Source organism: Acanthochromis polyacanthus, chromosome 12 (genome assembly GCF_021347895.1).
Source record: "Acanthochromis polyacanthus isolate Apoly-LR-REF ecotype Palm Island chromosome 12, KAUST_Apoly_ChrSc, whole genome shotgun sequence".
Classification (NCBI taxonomy): Eukaryota; Metazoa; Chordata; class Actinopteri; family Pomacentridae; genus Acanthochromis; species Acanthochromis polyacanthus.
Genome location: NC_067124.1, coordinates 3,359,471 through 3,381,481, shown reverse-complemented (window position 1 = coordinate 3,381,481; position 22,011 = coordinate 3,359,471). Strand labels below are relative to the sequence as shown.

The 22,011-nt window shown below is 41.1% G+C and overlaps 1 protein-coding gene across 4 annotated transcripts; it reads right to left on the bottom strand.

Moving 5' to 3' along the window:
* Nucleotides 1-1,452: 1,452 nt before the first annotated feature.
* Nucleotides 1,453-22,001, bottom strand: LOC110966187 (grainyhead-like protein 2 homolog). 4 transcript variants are annotated; one of them, XM_051956422.1, is made up of 16 exons: nt 19,945-22,001; nt 19,599-19,832; nt 18,742-18,928; nt 18,222-18,653; nt 18,002-18,057; nt 16,927-17,164; nt 16,692-16,803; nt 14,976-15,070; nt 7,866-8,024; nt 7,681-7,738; nt 7,257-7,396; nt 7,015-7,052; nt 6,655-6,746; nt 6,481-6,566; nt 6,252-6,316; nt 1,453-4,329 (listed from the first exon to the last, which is right to left on the bottom strand). In XM_051956422.1, exons 2-16 carry the CDS (start codon nt 19,610-19,612, stop codon nt 4,215-4,217), a joined length of 1,887 nt encoding a protein of 628 aa, XP_051812382.1. In that variant the 5' UTR covers nt 19,613-19,832; nt 19,945-22,001; the 3' UTR covers nt 1,453-4,214. The 4 variants fall into 4 exon arrangements, with proteins under 4 accessions (XP_051812382.1, XP_051812383.1, XP_022071167.1 ...); XM_051956423.1 differs by having other exon boundaries at nt 19,599-21,790; nt 21,871-22,001; XM_022215475.2 differs by having other exon boundaries at nt 19,599-22,001.
* Nucleotides 22,002-22,011: the final 10 nt, after the last annotated feature.

Genomic DNA, 22,011 nt, shown 5'->3' with positions numbered 1-22,011 from the left:
TGTCTAACAGTCTCTATGATGGGTTTAAGTTGTGATTAATAATTACATTAACTACAGAGGTTCATGTATAAAACCAAACAGCTTTCAGTAACAGTGATGCTTAATGTGAGGTAACTTTCTCAAAAACTACCCACAGTGCGTTCTCTCTAGCACTTGATCGGCCAATAGCAGGCCACCAGAAATGACTTGTCAGAGCTGTGTCTTGTTAGTCGTCACAACTTAATGCACACTTCGTCGTGATCGGACTACCCATACTTCAAAATCTTGTGCTTGTTAGAGGAAAGTCAAGAAAAAGTAGGTGATCCTATTGAAACAATTTGCATTTATGAAAAAAAATGTCTTAAAATATGATTATTGTCACCAGGACATCATGGCTGTATTTTTTTAACTTGAATGCAGCTACAATCACATTTTCTGACCAGTTAATACAGAAATCCAGCCAAACCTGCACAGACTTTTCCTGCCACTGTAAGATATTTTCCATACTATTATGTGGATATATATATATATATATATATATATATATATCAAGCTTTTAAGCATTTCAAAAAGTATTCACCCCTTAGTGACTAAATCTATCAAACTCCATTGCTGATAGGTTGCAGGAGGACTGACAGATCCAGCCAGATCACCAGCAGCCCTGTTCAATCAAAGCAACCAGTTCTATTTTTACAAGCATGAAGTTGGTTTGAAGGTCTCACAGGTATCACTCGGTTCTACATAAATTTAAAATAAATCCCAGAAACCAAGAGTTAAAAAGAAAATGAAAGCACATCAGTCTGGGAAGGGCTGTGCAGCTATTTCTGTGGACTTCACAGATACACAGTGAGAAACATTATTTACACATGAAGACGACCTGCAACAAAAGTGACCCTTCCCAGACTGATGGCTCAAAAGAAGAACTGTTTGGAAGATGGGTCAACATCGAATTCTGCTGAAAGAATGTTATTTATCCAGTCAGGCATGGAGATGACAGTATAATGTTGTAGAGAGGTTTTGCTGCGTCAATGTGAGCATTTTCAGAATGTACTTTTTGACACTAAAATGAAAGAAAAAAAATTAAGTTGTCGTTATTTATAGGTTGTGTTCTGATTGTACTGGTCATTTGAGATCAAATTGGGCTACATGTGGTCCCTGAACTAATAGCATCTGTAAGATTGTTGCCAGGCTTTTAAAAAAAAAGCTAGCGGTTAAAAAATTGCTGGTATGACCATTTAAGTCCATTTATTTACACTTCACATCATATAGAGACACTGACACTAACAACTGCATTATCATCAAACACACTGGATGAACAGCACTCGATGAAAATATTCACGACCTGGTGATTCAAAATCACTCAAATGATTTATCAAGTGTAAAAAAGCTATGAAATAGTTCATAAAGCCTGCTGTACTGTAAAATGGAAGCTGTAAACTCCAGCTTTGATGCAACAGACAAGGAGAGGCAACATATAAAACTGTATTTATTGGCTCATTTAAAAGACTGTACATGATCCTGCATGGAGCAAATGAGGGAAGGATAAAGTGTCAGCAGATCAGGTATAAAAACAAGCAATGAGTAAGAACAGAAACATTCTGCTGTTGAGCTCTGGTTTACCGTAGCATCAGTAGACGACTGTAAATGGATGGAGCAGTTGAGCGCTGCGAGTCCTAACGAATGTCATAAATACTAATGACTAGTCTCTTTAGTGAGAGGAAAAGCAATGAGGAAGCAGAACAGTTTAACAGCATCCTGGAGACTAGCAGCCTTGTTTCATAATGGTGCCTCATGTAATTATAGATCCGGAGACACTGGCATGTAATGACAACCTGGGATAACAGTTATTTCACTGGCACCAATAGGAAACATTTAGTATGCAGTAAAACCACGACCAATCAAATAACAATAAAACATGGACGGCCCATAAAGATGAGAGTACCATCCCTGAAGACACATCAGACGATAACTACACACATACAAAATAATGAGCCATAACCAGGAACACTCCGGCAGGAGCAAAAAAAGATGTTTTTCATAGACTTTTGTGACTCGAGAGCCTTTCAAACAACCGATCAAGTCATTTCAAAGCTTCCACCACAAGAAGAGGTGACAGGAAGGCTGGCAGAAAGCGCAGAGGAAGCCCACAGCAGTGCTCCCTGCTGTTAATCTAATAAATAAAGAGTTCTTCCTGTGAAACCACAGCGAGCTGCATGGATAAAGCCTCATATTAGTCACAGTTATACAAAGAGTTTACAAGTGAATTCCTACGAGCTAATAAGGTAGAAAAGATCAAGAAAGACTTTCCACGCCTGCATCAAATCCAAAGGTTTTCAACTTTTTTTGTCATTCATTTTTTATTTGGAAACCGTGACATGCAGCAACACTTTACATGCGTTGAGCTCGATATTTCCATTTATATGTGTATACCGGGATTTGCAAAAGTTCTGTTACACGTTTCATGATCTTCAGAGACGTTTACATGTGGGAGTGAAAAATTCCATTAAACAAACTGAAAGTTCTACCTTATAGGCAGGTGTCATTAACACAAATTTGTTCTCCGGTGAAGCTGTATCAAGATGGAAGTCAAAAGAGTTGAGATATCTGCTCTCCTTTGTGCTGAACATCTGGCAATGATACAGAAGTTTTAACAAATCTATGGATCCAGACTATAAGCTACATCACTACCAAAATCTAACCTCTTGGTCCTTGTGTCATTTCTGACCTTCCCTGGAAATTTCATCCAAATCCATTAGTCTGTTTTTGAGTAATGTTGCGAACAGACAAACAGACGGACAAACGTGTGCCGATCGTCACATATTATTTACCGTAATAAAACAAAAACACACACCTGGAGTCACGGACCACTGACGGAGGGAGTTCACATGTAAACAGTAACACACTGTCCTGGAATTAGACAGTTTACACACCTCGCGGTGTACAATGAAGAGTTTAAGACAGGAGGCTGCTGAACTTGTATTTCTTGCTGAATCTCTGGTCATAAAACTTCTGGGCTTCATCAGGCGAGTCGAAAGTAAACATTGTGTCCCCGTGAAAGTCGCACAGCTGAGCCGGGTACAACTGATGGAACCGGACGTTCCTCTGGTACAGAGCCTCCTTTATGCCATCAAATGCCATAACTAGTTCTGTGCTGAGAACCTGGTAAATCCTTACAGTGGTAGCTTGGCACTTCAGCTTGTAATTCCTGGCCCAGCACAGTGCAGCCTCCTTCTGCTGAAAAGTGGAGAAACACACAAGCAAAGTGCGAGAGGATTTCCTCTGGCCAGGTTTGAGAGTCGGTGACCGGTGGGCTCTCTCCAATCCGGGCAGCACAGGGAAGACATCGGGGCCTACTATCTGCATCAGGACTTCGGACAAGAACTTTACAGAGCCTTTACCATCCTCAGTGCCTCCGGGGATATTCAGAATACGGTGTTTGGACCTCTGTGAGCGGTTCCCAAGGCAGTCGAGTTGGTCTAAGGGAGACTGGTTTTGGGTTTGGAGGGTTGGACTATGCTGCAGCTAGATGTTCAAAGCTGTCACCGGCTACAGACTCCACAAAGATAAGTCACTTCTGAAATAAGTTCACTGTTGTCTGTAGTGAGTCCTGTGAGGCCAGCAGCAGCTTTACAGATTCATGTATCAGAACAGAAACATCTTCCCAAAGCGAAGTCCACAGTGATCGGCACAGAGGCTGACTTTTTCCCAGGTGTAGTTGAGGCGTCGATCGTTAGCTGAGTGTTGCTATCTGTGAATGAAGCTAGCTTCCCTGCTGGATGCTAAGTTGGAATTTGAGCATTATTATCTTTTTTGTCACTCGTGGATGTAACTGACTGTAGCTTTTATAGTAAGGGCTGACTGAAAAAGTGGGGTATAAAGTAAAGCTTGCAAACAGTGAACCCTTTCACGTGTCCCACTCCTACATTGCAACCAGAAATCCTCAGGTTTTCAACTTTGATAAGGCTGTGTTCCCAGTGCCACATTTCCTCCTATGACAGGACGTCTATTAAACAAGAGCTGCAGCAAGTTAGACGGTTGTGGATTTTGCCTCCTGAGGAGCCAGTGATCTGTACGGGGAAACAAACCCTACCGACGCTCCCATATGGCCTGTAAGGAACACAGTATGGCGCCGTCATCTAATACTGCTAACAATGCTCATAAATTTCTACACAGGCAGACGTGATCACCTCTGTCTGGACAACGTCTAATGAAAACAGTGCTGTGGATAACAACCATCAGATCTCTGACAGAGTCACACGCAGGGAGTCAGCTGAGCTCTCAATAGCCAGGATGAAGGTGTCCTCGTTGGAGTAGTGCTGAACAATGTTGTCGTCCATGTTCACCAGGACCCTGAGGAAGAGACAGATGACAAAGAATTGTCTGATTTAAGGTACACTCTTCATTGGTTTAAACTTTATGTTTTTTGTATAGACTATACATAAAAGATGGACATTGCCCACACTGGCTTGAAGCCACTAGTTTGGAAAATGATGGTCATCTTACTTCTTTGAAATCAGACAACAGTGATCGACAGGTGGATCTGACTGAGAATGCAAGGAGAAACGACCATACAGTACGTAGTAACTTGTTGATCACAAGGTAACCACACACTGAAACAAATCCAGCTTTATTGTCATTTTATTCTAATAAAATGACGCCATAATTTACTAATTTAACATCATGCTGTATTGAAGGGGACTTGAATCTAATAATTGAAACCGAAAATCCATCAGAAAAAGGTTTAGTGAGGTAACAAATCAAGTGAGAAATAGGGTTATTTTTCTTATAGATTTCTTAACAGTCAGACAGGAGGAGTCGCCCCCTGCTGGCTATTATAAAGAATGTAAACTGAAGGCACGTCCACTTCTCTTTTCAAACCCAGAGGCTAAGTTTATTGCTTATATAGCGTCTGTGGTTATTGTCTATCTGCCAGTGTGTCGATCTGTGCTGAGGCCTTGTCCACACGTAGCCCGGTAAATCATAAAACGCATACATTTTTCTACAATTCGGCCTGTCATCCACACGTAAACGCAGTTTTTTGATTTTAAAAACAGAGGTTTGGAAAACTCCGGCCAAAGCAGAGATGTGGGAAAAACCCCGGGTATGCGATAAAGGGGAACTTCGTTTTTTTCAATCTGGGGTCTGTTTTCATATCATTTCATACATGTGAGTGATGGAGAAATGAATTTTCAACATAGCTCCAGTATTTAGCCAGGCAGGCAACTTAGGAGCTCAGCTAGCAGCTCAGCTAGCGAAAAGTATGGGGCACCTTGCCCCCCCGCGTCAAAGTCCACCCTAACGTGCTTATTTACCCACACTGACCGGCTCGGATGGTCTCAATGAGTGTCCCACAACATACTAGAGATGAGAAGTGAACGAAAACCTCCACATTACCTGGCGATAGCTCGCACCAAAACCAGTGTTTTGGCGCGAGCTATCGCGCAACGTTCCCCTTTAACGTGTGGACAGAAATAAGCAGAGTTTTAGGAGCGCAAATGTCACGACACGAGACGGAAGCTTGTTCTGATTGGATAAGCTTGACATATATTTACATTTATTCGGTTACATGTGGATGGAGATTTTTATAGAAAACAGGGACGTGTGGCCGCAGATTTTTCCCCAAACGGAGCTAATGCTAAAACATTATGGATGATATGGCGGATATTCGGTTTTAAAAATACCTGGCTATGTGACATGGCCTAAAACATTACATCTACAAATGAATTGGCACTAAATTTCATCCAGATATTCATGATTCCCAGATGATGTACCTTAAATAATCTCATGATCCAGTGATTTTTTTCCATCATCATCACGAGGTTCGTATTCATGACTTCAAGAGAAATGTCTCGACCAAAATGGACTGCTATGAAATTTGCTACAAACACTCAGGGCCCCTCAGAATGAACTGCACTAATAATTGATTTATAAGTTTTTATTTAATTCATCCTTTAGCTCTTCATCTAGCGCCATCATTCAGCTTAGCATTAAGTTCATCAAATACGTTGGTTTAAGAGAACATACTTGCAAAACTAAACTAACCGAACCTCATCAATTTAATCTGTATGATGTGCAAATGAAAATAATCAGAAAGCATAAGCCACAAAATACACACAGAAAACAAACATATGTGTTGTTTTCTAATCAGCAAATGATGAATAATCAGATGCTGCACATTCTAAACATTACAAGACAAACATCAGCATGTTGCTGGAAGGAGCTGCTAGCATGACTGCAGACTCATGGTCTTTCCTGTGTGGAGTTTGACTCACCCCTTTTTGCTTTTTTGGTAAACTTTGGCCATCTTGTCAACAGGCAATGCGTATTTCTCCGAGATCTGTGAGACAAAATGCATTTTAAACATGTTAAAGCAGCCTGAGGTTCCAACTAACTGACTCAGTCTTCTGCGATGGACTGCTGATATTTTGTTCAATGGTGGACTCGTATTTGCTCAGTTATTTTAGCGAGAAGCTGTTTGAGCAATACTTTGTTGATACTTACAGCCTCCATCAATGCTTTGAGGGTTGGTGTGTGCAGCATCAGGGCATCAAACACTTCATCACCCTCCTTCCTCACATACAGTAGAACTGATGAAGCATGAAAGAGGGAAGACGTAACATTCATTCATTCTGTTAAATGATGTAGTATAAGAGCTTCTACTGAGAGGGATGTTACCTTTTCTTTCCAGTTCCACTTTGGACTTCTTTGGCTGAGGGGGACAGACATCCTCCTCACCAACACGTGAAACCCTCTTCATCAGCACACCTCTGATGAACACACACACACACACACACACAAACACACACCATGTAAAAGGAATACAAGCGCACCTCTGCTTTGAAATCATTCATTTCTCTAAGCAACTGGAACATGTTTATTTCTACTTCTGTTCTATAAAGGAAAGGTAAAATGAAATATCACAAATCCATATCTTGAGCCATCCCTTTGTGGTATCATCACCATGGAGAAATCATCAAAAACAAAGTACTCAAGGTTAGTGCACACACTGCAGCGAGCTGCACACATGATGCTCACCCATCTCTGTCAACCTCTTCAGTGTTGAAAGCAAACACCTGCAAAAATAATACAAAAGCAGCATGAGAGGCAGGACTACATGCACACACTTCCACTTCCTCTGTGTGTGTGTGTGTGTGTGTGTGTGTGTGTGTGTGTGTGTGTGTGTGTGTGTGTGTGTGTGTGTGTGTGTGTGTGTGTGTGTGTGTGTGTGTGTGTGTGTGTGTGTGTGTGTGTGTGTGTTTGAGAGAGTGGTGCCTCACCTGCCCTGCTCTCTGCAGGTTTCCAAAGTAAGCACCAGGAATGAAGAGAACAGGCTGAGAGTCCAGGTCTTGCAAGCTCTTGAACAGTGTGCTTTCAGCCCTCTTAATGGGAGAAGTCTGCCCTGAGCTGCCATTTTTACCTAATTCAGAGAAAGCATGGACTCAGCATCTGTTGCCAGGCAACCACACAAAGTACAGATTTAATGAGGTTTAATTGATTTGCTTTGCTTTTCATGTCGACTGTTGTGCTCATTTACTGTTTACTCTGTGTTCCATTCAGTTTAATATTTCCAGAAAAGTGCTTTGTAACCTTGTTTCAGTGGATTTTAAGTCAAACACACGACCACATATTATGTGAATGTAATTAAAATGAATATCGTAGTTTCATTGTTTTGCTGAAATGAAGCAGAAAGCATTTTTCCACCTTTCATCCTCTTCCTGAGCTGCTTTTTGTCCTCATCACGCAACTTCCTTTCTGCACCCTGCAAAATACACGAGGAAAAGGAGAGATAAAAAATAAGTACAAACAGTCAATAATAAAAACACAACTTAGATCCAAGTGTAATTTATCTGCTCATTGCTGACCAGACCAGACAACTGACAGCTCACCTTGTCGCAGAAGACCTTGATCTGAGCGAAGGCCCTGTGGATGGGCCTGCTGCTGCAGCTGTTGTAGCTGTAGGTGTCAATCTGGATTATCAGAGGCATCCCCTTCACACCCTTCTGCGAGGAGAAGTCTGTGCTCAGACAGTTAACTGAGATAAAGACCTAGGAAACAAAAATTAAGCAAAAGACAGGGTCGATGTCTTGAGTTTTGAGACCTAAACTGAGACACAGATGTCATCCAGCACAGATTCCCCACAGAAGGCATTTCTGCAACTGCCAAGTGGTATGATTGTAAAGTAGCTCATTTAATCTGAAGAAATACAATTTATAATTAAAATGCATCATCAAAATAATTCACCTGTAACAGTTTAACACTATAAGCATTGATACTAGTTAGCAAGAAACCAGAGAAGTCTACAGTTAGCTAAATGCTAAGGATAAAAAGATTTTTAAAAAGAGCATACTTAAAATATGATTTGCTGGCATGCTGTTAAAACAGATAACTCAAAGTAATGAATAAAGAGGAAGAAACTGTTAAAGTAATGAAAGAATAACCCTTACTTATAAGAAAGGCTTGAATAGTAAGCTAAAAGTAATGAACAAGTTTAAAATCTAAATTACATCAAAATAACAGATAAATGATTCAAACAGTAGTCCAAAGTTGTAGAAAAGTAACTCAAACTTTTTTGGTGAATGGTTGAACTAGTAGGTTAAAAGTAATGAAGAAATGCTTAAATATTAAGATATGATCCTAATTTTGGGGGGAAAACATTCATAGATAAATGGTTGACAATTCACTAAAATTACTGGATATGGTAACAGAGAGCTAAAGGTGAGGGATTTATTTATAGACCTTTTTAATCCACATTTAGATATAAATGGTTGAAATAGTTCACTGATTTAAGGATAAAGCTTTAGATAAATGTTTGAACTGTTCAGCTTCTGTCGTTTCATGTGGTAAAAGTAAAAGCCTGATCCATACACAGTCCTTGGCCTGAACAAAGACAGTTACACACGTGGACAAAATTGTTGGTACCCCTCAGTTAAAGAAGGAAAAACCCACAATTCTCACTGAAATCACTTGAAACTCACAAAAGTAACAATAGATAAAAATGTATTGAAAATTAAATAATCAAAATCAGCCATCACTTTTGAATTGTTGATTAACATAATTATTTAAAAAAACAAACTAATGAAATAGGGCTGGACAAAAATGATGGTACCCATAACTTAATATTTTGTTGCACAACCTTTTGAGGCAATCACTGCAATTAAACGATTTCTGTATTTGTCAATGAGCGTTCTGTAGCTGTCAACAGGTATTTTGGCCCACTCCTCATGAGCAAACAGCTCCAGTTGTCTCAGGTTTGATGGGTGTCTTCTCCAAATGGCATGTTTCAGCTCCTTCCACATATGTTCAATGGGATTCAGATCTGGGCTCATAGAAGGCCACTTTAGAATAGTCCAACGCTTTTCTCTCAGCCATTCTTGGGTGTTTTTGGCTGTGTGTTTTGGATCGTTGTCCTGTTGGAAGACCCATGACCTGCGACTGAGACCAAGCTTTCTGACACTAGGCAGCACATTTCTCTCCAGAATGCCTTGATAGTCTTCAGATTTCATCGTACCTTGCACACTTTCAAGACACCCTGTGCCAGATGCAGCAAAGCAGCCCCAAAACATTACTGAGCCTCCTCCATGTTTCACCGTAGGGACAGTGTTCTTTTCTTCCTATGCTTGGTTTTTGAGTCTATGAACATAGAGTTGATGTGCCTTACCAAAAAGCTCCAGTTTGGTCTCATCTGTCCAAAGGACATTCTCCCAGAAGCTTTGTGGCTTGTCAACATGCATTTTTGCAAATTCCAGTCTGGCTTTTTTATGAGTTTTTTTCAGCAGCGGTGTCCTCCTTGGTCGTCTCCCATGAAGTCCACTTTGGCTCAAACAACGACGAATGGTGCGATCTGACACTGATGTACCTTGGCCTTGGAGTTCACCTTTAATTTCTTTGGAGGTTGCTCTGGGCTCTTTGGATACAATTCCAACGATCCGTCTCTTCAATTTGTCATCAATTTTCCTCTTGCGGCCACGTCCAGGGAGGTTGGCTACTGTCCCGTGGGTCTTGAACTTCTGAATAATATGAGCCACTGTTGTCACAGGAACTTCAAGCTGTTTAGAGATGGTCTTATAGCCTTTACCTTTAAGATGTTTGTCTATCATTTTTTTTCGGATGTCCTGGGACAATTCTCTCCTTCGCTTTCTGTTGTCCATGTTCAGTGTGGTACACACCTTTTCACCAAACAGCAGGGTGACTACTTGTCTCCCTTTAAATAGGCAGACTGACTGATTATGAGTTTGGAAACACCTGTGATGTCAATTAAATGACACACCTGAGTTAATCATGTCACTCTGGTCAAATAGTTTTCAATCTTTTATAGAGGTACCATCATTTTTGTCCAGGCCTGTTTCATTAGTTTGTTTTTTTAAATAATTATGTTAATCAACAATTCAAAAGTAATGGCTGTTTTTGATTATTTAATTTTCAATACATTTTTATTTATTGTTACTTTTGTGAGTTTCAAGTGATTTCAGTGAGAATTGTGGGTTTTTCCTTCTTTAACTGAGGGGTACCAACAATTTTGTCCACGTGTGTAATTTCTAATATTATTGATTGAACTTAATGCGTTTATAGACATCCAATTTAAATGTTTAAAGAGCACGACAGGTGATATCAGTGAAAGAGGAACTGGGACAGGACTTTTTGGGCAAAAAAGTTTAGAAAATTGTATTCTAATAATAAAAATGACTCAGCTGACAGTCTCTTCTTCTTTTCCTTTCGGTTTTTCTCTTCAGGGGTCGCCTCAGCGAATCATCTGCTTCCATCTAACCCTGTCTTCTGCATCCTCTTCTCTCACACCAACTAATTTCATGTCCTCCTTCACTACATCCATAAACCTCCTCGTTGGTCTTCTTCTAGGCCTCCTGGCAGTTCAAACTCAGCATTATTCTACTGATAAAATCACTACCCCTCCCCCGTACATGTCCGAACCATCTCAGTCTGGTCTCTCTGACTTTATCTCCAAAGCCTCTAACATGTGCTGTCCCTCTGATGTACTCATTCCTGATCCTATCCATCCTGGTCACTTCCAAAGAGAACCTCAGCATCTTCAGTTCTGCTACTTCCAGCTCTGCCTCCTGTCTTTTCCTCAGTGTTACAGTCTCCAGACCAGACAACATCTCTGGTCTCGCCACCGTTTTCTGCACCTTTCCTTTCATTTTTGCTGATAGTCTTTTATCACATCTGACACTTTTCTCCACATGTTCCAACCTGCTTGCTTCTTCATTCTCCATTTCTCTGGACTACTGACCCATAATTCCCGGGTCCCTCTTATTCACTCTCATGTATTCTGTCTTGCTGCGGCTAACCTTCATTCCTCTCCTTTCCAGAACACACCTCCACCTCTCTAGGTTTTCCTCCACTTTCTCCCTGCTCTCACTACAGATCTCAGTGTCATCTGCAAACATCATAGTCCATGGAGACTCCTGTCTAACCTCATCTGTCAGGTTGTCCATCACCATAGCAAACCAGAAGGGGCTCAGAGCTGATCCTTGATGCAGTCCCACCTCCACCTACAGCCCTCATACATGTCCTGCTAAAGGACATTTAGAGTCATACTTACTTTAGTCTTATCTGAAATCTTGAGCATCTTTTAAAACTCTTCCAAACATCTCATCTATCATCTGTGTAATCTTTCATCTAACTGTAAACAATGTGCTGTAGGTTGATGGTTTGCAAGTAAGAGATCAAAACAGAGATATCAAATGGAACCCTTATCAGGACGAGTTGTGAAGGCAAACAAGGGTTGTGGGATGTGATAAAGCTATTCCTGCCTTTATTTTAACAGTGAGAACCCATTATGATTGTTTGCCTGCCCCCATCTCAGCCAAAATTCAGTTTGTTTTACAGATAGTGTGGTAGAGAGACCTGAAGGAGATCTTTGTCTTTCGAATGAATCTCAACCTGAGTCATAAGGTGCAGTGATGAGTGAGCGGTCACAGGGTCATGAGTCACAACAGCAGCACCAGTTCACAGGCCAAAAGCAACAGTCAGGCAACACGTCCCACTTCTCTCAAAGGTGATGATAAATGAGCTTCAAATTTAAATGCATCAAGTGAAAACACACTCGTGAATGATTTACTGATTTACAAGAAAGTGTGATTTTCATGCTGTGGATTGATATTGTTGCAGACGCCTCACCGTTACAGCTTTACGAAATGCATGGCTCTGCTGCAAAATCACTCTTTCCCCAAGCATAAGAATGTGGCAGAGCAGAATCCACTAAGCTTCACCCAAATATCTGTATAGTACCATTACTATTAGATTTAATTGAAGATAAACATCTTCTATCTTCACACATGTAGTTACCTGATGGAACAGATTCTCATGACTAACATCAAACATCTAAACCAACAAAAACCTGTTGAATTTTCCGGTTAAGCGGGACTGACAGCTTGAGCAACAGGTCGGCAGAGACGGCTAACGGTAGAGATTCCTCATCACGGCTCAGCAGCAATTTTCCCACTACACAACATCAACAGTGTCGTGTCTCAACCTGCAGAGGTGAGGGTTGATTGCTGGAAAGGCCTGGAGCACAAATGAGCCTCCTACACACCTCCACAAATTCACACCTCCACAGACCCAAGCCATTTCAGTTTTTCCACAAGTGCCGGACGCATTGCTGCTAGCGTATGTGTGCGTGTGTGCGTGTGTGTGTGTACATGCATGTGTGTGTGTGTGTGTGTGTGTGTGTGTGTGTGTGTGTGTGTGTGTAGGAGGCTTGTTGTGTTTGCGCTTGCTGCATGTGTGAACATTCAAATACCTTCCCAAAAAAACAAGAGGTTCACCAGGGTACAGTAAAGTGGCTGTTCAGTGCCATCCGCTCAACTGGGCACAAACAAACAAACACAAAAACAGAGTCATGCTGCAGGAAGCCGCTCATCTCCTCTACCGACACATTTCGCATTCTGTTACAATGAGGATACTGACTGTTGCCTGGCAACAGCCAAACCATGCCAAAACAAAAAGAAAAAAGATTATCATTTGCACCAAAAATATCAATTTTGTATGTCCGGCCATCAAAGTGCCCTGAGATAGACTAGCGACCTGTCCAGGGTGTCCCCTGCTTTCGCCCGAGTCAGCTGGGATAGCACCCCCCACGACCCTAGTGAGGATAAAGCGGTGTATAGAGGATGGATGGGTGGATGGATGACCATCAAAGTCTGCTTGGCCATCCAATTATGTTTGGAGACCTAAATTTGTAGGTGGCACTAGACAGGACTGCAGTGAGATGTCAGGCATCAGATTCCCTCACAATAACAGTGGTGTTCTTTCTCAATCTCTTCCACTTTATTTCCAGCAGCATCTGTTCCTGTGTGGAGGCTTATGAGTCAGCGTGCAGCACAAAGGGCTGATAATGATCATCTGGTTTACATTTGGCAGCAAAGCCACACATCCCCATTCACAGTCAACACAAAGCTGAGGTGAGCTGCTCTTGTAATCAGTGGACAGGGAATGCTTCTTTCACCCTTTAGCTGAGAGCTACAGCAGGGCACTCAGAATGGAACTAAAATCACAGTCATAAAATAAAAAAATCCTAGTCTACTAAACGTGTGCAAACTCACACCTAAAATGATCTAATATTTAATGCAGCAAACTGTTGTCTACTGTTGTGTATTACATGAGAAAAAACATTTGGGGGATGTTCATGAAGACTTTTGGGAGAGACGATGAGGGAATATTCCCACTTCAGATTTTACCAGGGCAGTGCTTTAAACTAAATGCTAAAGTCAACAGGTCGATCTTATCCAGGTCACATTTATCATGTTTACCACGTTAGTTTATTTGTTGGTTTACTATTAAAGCTGATGGGAATGTCAAAAGCTTTTGCATTGACTTGATCTCAAACTGCAGCACAGAACAAAGCAGAATTTTGACCTGATGTCGACATGAGATGAAGAAGGGTTTGGGAGAGGGGAACTTGAACATCTGTTGTAACAGATTTAACAGCAATTCATCTGACTGTCATAGATGTATTATTCAGAACCAAAAAAAACAAATTTGCAACCGGCATTAGCAAGTCATAAAAAAGACATGAAAAGATGCAGATATTGGGCATCGATTTTTGGTCTTGATCCCTCAATAAGGACTAGAAATGCAGATCTCCACATCTTTGCTGCATCAAATTTGATCAAATGTGTCTCTTGTGAACCTCCGTAATTTACTTAATCACAGAATCGAGCTGAAACGATGCATTCTGAAGCTAGAATAAGTATTTCTGCGTCCTTTAATCCCAAAGACTGATGTTGGAGATGTAGCTTTTTAATCTATTCAACATCTACACTATGTTCTTAAAATAATGGTGCACAATGGTAATTACTGCGGTCAGGAGTGCAACTACACAGTTTGATGTTGTATCCTCATATCAACATCTGAACACACTAAAAACAATTACAGTGTAGTGAAGGTGTGTGCCAAGCGGTAAATATTTATCCACAAACCTGCACAGCTGCAATTACCCATCTTTCACTGAGGCTGTTTGTAGAATTCTCATTAAAACTTGAGGTGAATGGGAGCCACAGGGCCCAAAACAGCCTCAGGGTGGGCTCATTCTTTGTGTGTGTGGGGGTGTTAATGTGTTGTTTGCTGTTTGTCTTTGTCCGACTGACCACCCTTATGAAGGTGAAATCTGAGCAGCTTGTTTTCAGGCTCTATTGCTGGACGCCCGTTATATCTGCAACCTTAAATAACGACTTAACACAAAGCAGGAGACGCTCCTTCTGTCATGGAGAACAAAAAGGTTGGGGGAGGATGAAGCAGTTTGGTATATGATTCCCAACAATTCTGAAGCTATGAGGTGTCAACAGATGAGTACAGACTGAGTCCTCAGAACAAATAACTGTGGTTTTCCCACAATTTCCTGAAAAAGAAATGTAGAGCATAACCAACGAGATAACAATCAGGGTGCGTGTTCATTTTTCAAAGATACTTTTTTCTTGCTTTGACTTAAACAGCATCATGTCTCTATTCTTTCTCTACTTGTTATTTATATATTTTTTTACCTTTACTTCTTCACCGACATCCCATGTGAAAGACACGGCATTGTAGGCAATTTCCTCCACGTTCCCTATTGTGCTGAAGCTTTCCTTGTAGTCGGCTACATTTAAAGGAAGAAAATGGGAGAAAACTGTTTAGGTGGTTGTTGTGGAAGTTATATAAAGTGTATTTGTTCAATCTGCATGCTTTCTAATGGCCAGCAGGGGGCGACTCATGTGGTTGCAAAAAGATGACCGCTTGTATAGCAGTCTATGAGAAAATGATCCTACTTGTTAATGGATTAATTCCCTCATTGAAGCAGTTTCCTAATAAGGTTGTGGTTTCAAATGCTCGTTTAAAGTTTCCTTCAATACAGCATGATGCCATTTAGAGTAATCCATCTTTTATATACACCATTTCAGTGCATTTCCATTGTTAATATTGACACACTGATGCATAAGTAGCACATTATTACCTCCGCCAAGGAGGTTATGTGACACCCGGCGTCTGTCTGTTTGTCTGTCTGTCCGTCCGTCCGTCTGTCTGTCCGTCTGTCTGTCTGTCTGATAACTCAAAAACGCCTGGACAGATTCACATGAAATTTTGAGGGGATGCAGACTATGGTAAGAGGAAGAGCTGATTGGTGGTCCAAAATATGACAAAAACATCATAGGTTAGTATGTCGTCCAACAAAATGGAGCAAGGTGTCCAGATAGCTCAACTGGTTAAGAAGGTGATTCATAAACAGAACTGTTTCAGAGACGCAGGTTCGACTCCAGCTCATGATCCTTTACTGCATGGGTTTCCCGTTTTCCTCTCTATCCTTGGCGGAGGTCTGCACTCTCTGAGTGCTTTTCTAGTTGTTAAGGTGAAGTTAGTTTTAGCATTTTAAATACAGAGAAGTAGTTCAGTCCATGGCATGAGATCACAGAGGAGAGATAGTCAATGAAGTTGTTACATAGCTTTGTATGTGCATTTGTTGGACATTGCAGTTTTGAAATACTAAATGTCCCTGGGCCATGAAAACTAAGGTCACTTTATTGGATCAGTCAATCAATACTTGAAAAGGGATCCCAACTAGACACAGATAAAACACAGTGGAACTGAACTGCAGTGAGGGATAATGTTGCATTACCAAAAACTGAACTATGAGGCCATTTTGTCTTTAAACAGACTTTAAAATTCCCACAAGGCCACAGTAATTTAAGCTCCCCTACCTTGTCCATGACAAGTCAATGCCAGTACCATGGATGCTATTGGCAGAGGCTTACCCCAGACAAAAACCACCACAATGTAAGACATTGCTGGTTCATTCCACTGAGTTTTAAAACACAGGTTGAGGCCTGTCTCCTGCTGATCATACAGGATATGGCCGCAATCCAGGCCCCCACCTACAGTATTCCTCCTGCTAACGTCTATGCAAATGTAAGACTCATAGGCTGTGTCTTCACAGAATTCCTGTGGGAATTGAGGATTGACTGTTATTCAAATTTGTATTGAGTTTCACCTCAGGATATGTGACAGGATTCTCCTGCAGCCTGCTGCAGGTTTGCCACCTGCTTACTCTCTGTTTATCTTGATGATTTTGTTCAGCTTAGAGGAATATCATTTTTATATCTAAGTGTGACATTCAGTGCTGAAATGTGTGTGCCTACTCCCATCTGCTCCATTTATAAACCCTTTCCAGCCATGAATCTAGACAGTAGGCCTGGCAGTGAGTAGGAAAACAATAATCATCTTACCAATGTCCAGGACTCTCTGTTTGGCAGTGTGCTGGCGGGAGTGCCAGTATTTCCAATTCTTCAGCTGCTCGTCTCTGCACTTGTCTTCTCCAAAGACAACCATGATAACACTCTGGCATCAAAGCAAACATATCATATAATCAGGCAAAAATATTTCAGGCTACTCAGTAATAGGCTTGCAGTCAAACTCTCTGCCTCTACACTTCCTACTGGTGTACTATTTCACCTCCCTCACCTGTACAATACTGTCCTGCTGCAGCTGAGAGCCTCTTGTGGTGCATTGCTCCCTACTGGATGGGCTCCCATCAGGCCCTTCACTCACTTTGCCTCTGGACTGACACAGAGATGATTTGAAGCCAGTCTTGGACAGTGTCAAAGCATAGAACTGGCCTCGGTTCAGGTAAGCCATAGGTCCTTCTCCTTGCCGCGGCCGAAGTGACATGCTGGCCTCTAGATTGTACTGGAAACTGTCACTGTAAGAACAAAAGCACATGTCAGAAAGTCTGGGAACTGTTGAGAAGACACGCTATTTCCTCTGACATGAGAACAACCGTACTACTGTACATAAGCAAAATTAGTCCAAACCGTGTCAACATTTTATTAAAAATAAAACAAAAAGATTGTAGGTTTATTTTTTAACTGGACTGAGCAGTTTGATGGAGGGAAAGTTGTGTTTTTACACAGCAAAAGGATAATGACAAGAAAGTTATTACAACAATAAGTGGTCGTTGTGACAGAATGGGTCTAAACTTCCACTTTTTTTCCCAGTTATCAAAGGCACATGTCACCACATCTGAAAAGATCAAACCCAACAATGACTTGAGCCTACTGACAAATCAAATCACTCTGTTGGACTGGAAAACCATATACACTATCCCGCTACAATACCAAAAGTGTATTAATCCACTTTGACAATAGTCCCAAAAAACACACCATTTCCTCCTGAGTAAGTAATTTGTGCAACAAAAAAATTGTGTCCAGTTTGTTTGTTTTTCTTTTTTCAGGAAATTACTCATCACTTTTGAAAAATGACACAACATATTTGTATTTTGCTTTCAAAGATTTAGTTCTTCAGTCAAAACAAACAGGCTTTGAGCCACAGACAGGCTGGGCAAGTTATAAAATATTGAAACACACTGACAGAGTGTTGCATTTGTTATTTTCAGGGGATTTTTTGAGAAAAACAACTACAGAATATCAATGGTCTTATCCTTTAATAATGCTGCATCAGAACATTCTGTGCACATATACGTGAATCTCTTGATTTGCACATTTAATGTCTCTGTTGGTATTTGAACATTTTAACTTACACTGGTAGGCTATAGTGGAATGCATCATCTCCTGAGGAAGAACTCCTGTGGTACATCTGTGAAAGAAGACAATGTTTACCGTGCGTTTCTAATGTGAGAAACTACTACGCATCAAGAAGAAAATAAAGAGTCTATAAACATGAACCTGACTTTTAGAGCACGACATAACACCGCCTCCACCTCCACCTCCACCTCACTCCCCCCAGATGACAAGTCTGACCTCTCCTCCCACATCATCCTCATTCGTGCTGTCAGGCGTGCTTCTCTCTTCATCTTTCAGGTAACCAGCGATGGACAAATCATAGCAGCTCTGCTCGTACACCATCCTTATCTGCTCTCTGGGTTGTTCTTGGTACAAGCCACCAGAACAAGGAACTGCCATGGATGTCTGGCCCTCTGTCTTGACCAAAGCAAGAGGTGCACTGCCTCCACCTTTACCATCTCCTCCTCTGTTGTCTCCTGTGAGGTTCATCGCTCCATATCTGGAGCCCTGATGTTCATTAGTGGTGCTGCTGTTTAGAGAGAGGTTTACAGGCATGGACCTCAGAGCCTGAAGATGGTGATCTTCCAAGTTCCCACAGTTATTGGACCCAAGAGCAGCAGGATCTGTGGGTTTACCATCACTGGAGGTACGTCTCCTCTCTCTGGGAACCTGACAGGTTACAGCAAATAAGATCAGAAACAAATTATGTGGACGTTTTCTTTTTACTCTTTCCGCTGTAATGCCAAGCCTTTCGTACCTTGTAGTAGTCGTACAGCAAACCGAGAGCTGCTGCACTGTCCTCATCTCCATTGATGCTCATCATGGCCTTAGTGGCAGCTGTCAGTGGGTTCTCCAGCAAGCTCCTCCACGCCTCGTCCTCGTTGCTGTACACTCTGCGGGAGGGCATTGACACTTCATTCGGTACCACCACCACCAGCCGTTTACTGAGAAGATGACAAAACAATGGGAAGAAACTGTAAGCTGCGTTGTTACTGCAAAGCCGATCTGTCATTAGGAGAAGTCATTCTGCCAAGCCACCAGGTATGCCCCAGGCTGTTTCTCACCAGACTTCAATCAGTGGCCCGCTCCATGTGAGCTGTGTTTATGCAAGTTCACTTCTGAGGATTAACTGCTTGTATAAATCACAATTAACTAACAAAACCATCGGATAATGATGTAGTTCAGAGGCACTGGCATAACAATAAATTGCGTGAGATCTCAGTTTTTGAAAACCACATACTGTCCAACTGATAATATTCCCAGTTAAGAATAAAAATAAACATGATTACAACACATACAAAACAGCACCCCAGTGCATCGTCCTAAGGTTCTGGTTACACAGAATCATGATATTAGCATCATATTAATGTAATCATTTCTGTGTCTACGATGTATTTTATGGCCTTTTATCTCTTGTGGTGCCACTACTTACTACTACTGCGTACTCTATCCTACAGATGTGAAAGCAATAAACGATACGAGTTTTATTTGATGAGAAAGGCAGCAAATGTGCAAATTAAAAACAGACCAAATACATTTCAAAACTTTAACGTTTAACCAAAACTGAAGTAAAATGAACAGATATAAAAAGTGATATCAGTTGCTTATTCTTACCTGTCCATGTCCATGTTGCCTATAGGACTCTGGTGTTTTCTAGGTCTTGCGCGTTAAACTGGACTTTCTAGTTGGTGCAGGTAAGTGGGACGCTGAAAAAATTTGGACCCGCAAGACACCGGTTCTGTTTAACTTCTTAGTCCAAACAGCACATAAAATCCACTGCAATCTTTGGCAGCCTCGTAGAAAGATTTTTCAGAGTCCGTGGTGAAACGTGAGTCCACGCTGAGTAAACTGTAGAAGTTAACATTTGTTTGAAGAAGTTGCTGAATTAAGAGATGGCCAGTGCGGCACCTGAAGAGGCAGGATAAACAAGCAAGCGGAAGCTGCGCTGCTGATTGGTTACCTGCATTACGTCACTGGCATAGACGTTTTCCTATTGGTCAGTCCGGAAGAGAAAGGCGTGATTTAAAGAATAAGGGAAAGGTGGACATGCTGATGTTAAAATTCAGTTTCTGTCTCTCCTTAGCGATGCGTTTGTTTGAAGTCATGTTGTGCTTCGGTGCTAGCTGTTCTGTAGCTGAAAAGTAGAGAATTACGACAGACATCCTTCCCACTCACGTTTTAATTGTTTTTCTTTAGCATTTTAAGTCTTTCTTTTGGAAAGTGGGAGATTAATCAGAGATAAAATGGCACGTACTGATCAGAGTATGCTGATTCTTTTCTCCTTAATTAGACTAGATAGTCTTCTGTCTTGTTAAAAAGCCAATATCTTAACCATTAATCAGGTGTCAATAACTACAACAGCAGCAGTGTGGCCTTATTGTTGTACCGTGACACCTTGTGGTAGGTATTTAATCTTGCACCGTGCAGACAGAAACAGACATTTAAAGGTGGATTCTACAGATGTGGTCAACTTTCTTAAACAATTCTGTTCTGTTGCATTTTTTATTTATTTTTGTAAAATAGAAAATACATTTGAGCAAGGATGGAACTGATGCTGCCTTCACGTGCTGTCAGACGATTTCCCACTTGTTGCATGCCCTCACAAATCAAACTGAGGTTCATCTCATTTCTCTATTTTAAGCCTCCACATCTCCTCTGTCTTCCATCCTCCTGCCAGTGACCCGGGAATCAATCTGAGAACACCATCTCACTAACATGCATCGAGAGGATGGAGGAACAAAAAGAGAGCAGGTTTGCTGGAAATTTTAATGGAGGATGCACATGTGTGTCATGAAACAGGTGTGACACACAGCTGGAATATATTCCTCATCACCATTCCACATCCTTGATTCCTTTCCTCGACTCCTCTCATGTCTTATTCCCTTCCACCTGATAAGTGAACAGAGGAGGGGAGAATGAGATGTGAGGAGAGAAGAGTAAAAATAGTCATACAGAATGTGGCAAAATGTGATGAAAATTTACCAATGCCATATTTAAAAAACAAAACAAAACATGTGGTGACATATGAAAGACTGATGGCACACAAATGAGTACTATACAGTTATAAAGTTACATATATCATGATGGACAGATATATTTTATATCCATACATTTGTCAGTTCTGCTCCCGACAATATTCCAGCTGTGGTTCATGTCTTTATGTCTCTTATTTGCACCTTAATAAAACTGGTTAATATTATTCTATCAAAGCAGGGTTGTACAACTGAAGACCATATGTCCAGATCAATCAGCCGGCAAAATTTCAGAACTCTAGCTACATTATTTATCAAGTTATGACATTTCCACAAACATTATTCTACAGATTGAAAGAAAACCAAAATGAGGAAGAAAACAATGCAAAAATCGACAAGACCCAAGAATTCAAAAATTAATGTCACCTATGACCCCAGATTTTACTCGTTTTACATAATAACACATGCATGTACAGAAAAACAAATCTAACAAATATGAGATGGTCACCATGAACTGCTGTTTGGTGAGTGGACCCAAGTGAGAATACACTGAGGTTACACCTGTTCACCCTCACTTAGAGCTCCTCTTGCAAGTCTCCTCCAGCCTCTATCCTCAAGATACATTTTAGGAATCTCAGACATACTTTATCATATACAAATCATAATAATGTGATACTTTATTGTAGTCACAAGTCTTTCATACTAGTTTCTAATAAAACAATTGAAAGTCATATTGTACTGGCACATTTTAAAAATATCAGTTACAATGCAATGATGTCTGATTTTTTTTAAAAATGTCTGTTGCTTCAGCTCCTTTCTCCTCGTGTCTTCCCTCTAGTGGGAGAGACAGGAGGAGAGAGATCAAGGAAAGGAATCAATAATGGTCAAACTGAGAAAAGAGGAGGGAGCACTACCTCCTCTCTCATAGCTCTTCAAGAAGCCTCCTCTCTCCTCCAGAGGAATTTTAGGAGAGGAAACGTCCTTCAAAATGGCGTGCTAAGATCGATTTCCAGGTCACTGGCAGGAGGACGGAGAACAGAGTAGACGAGGAGGCT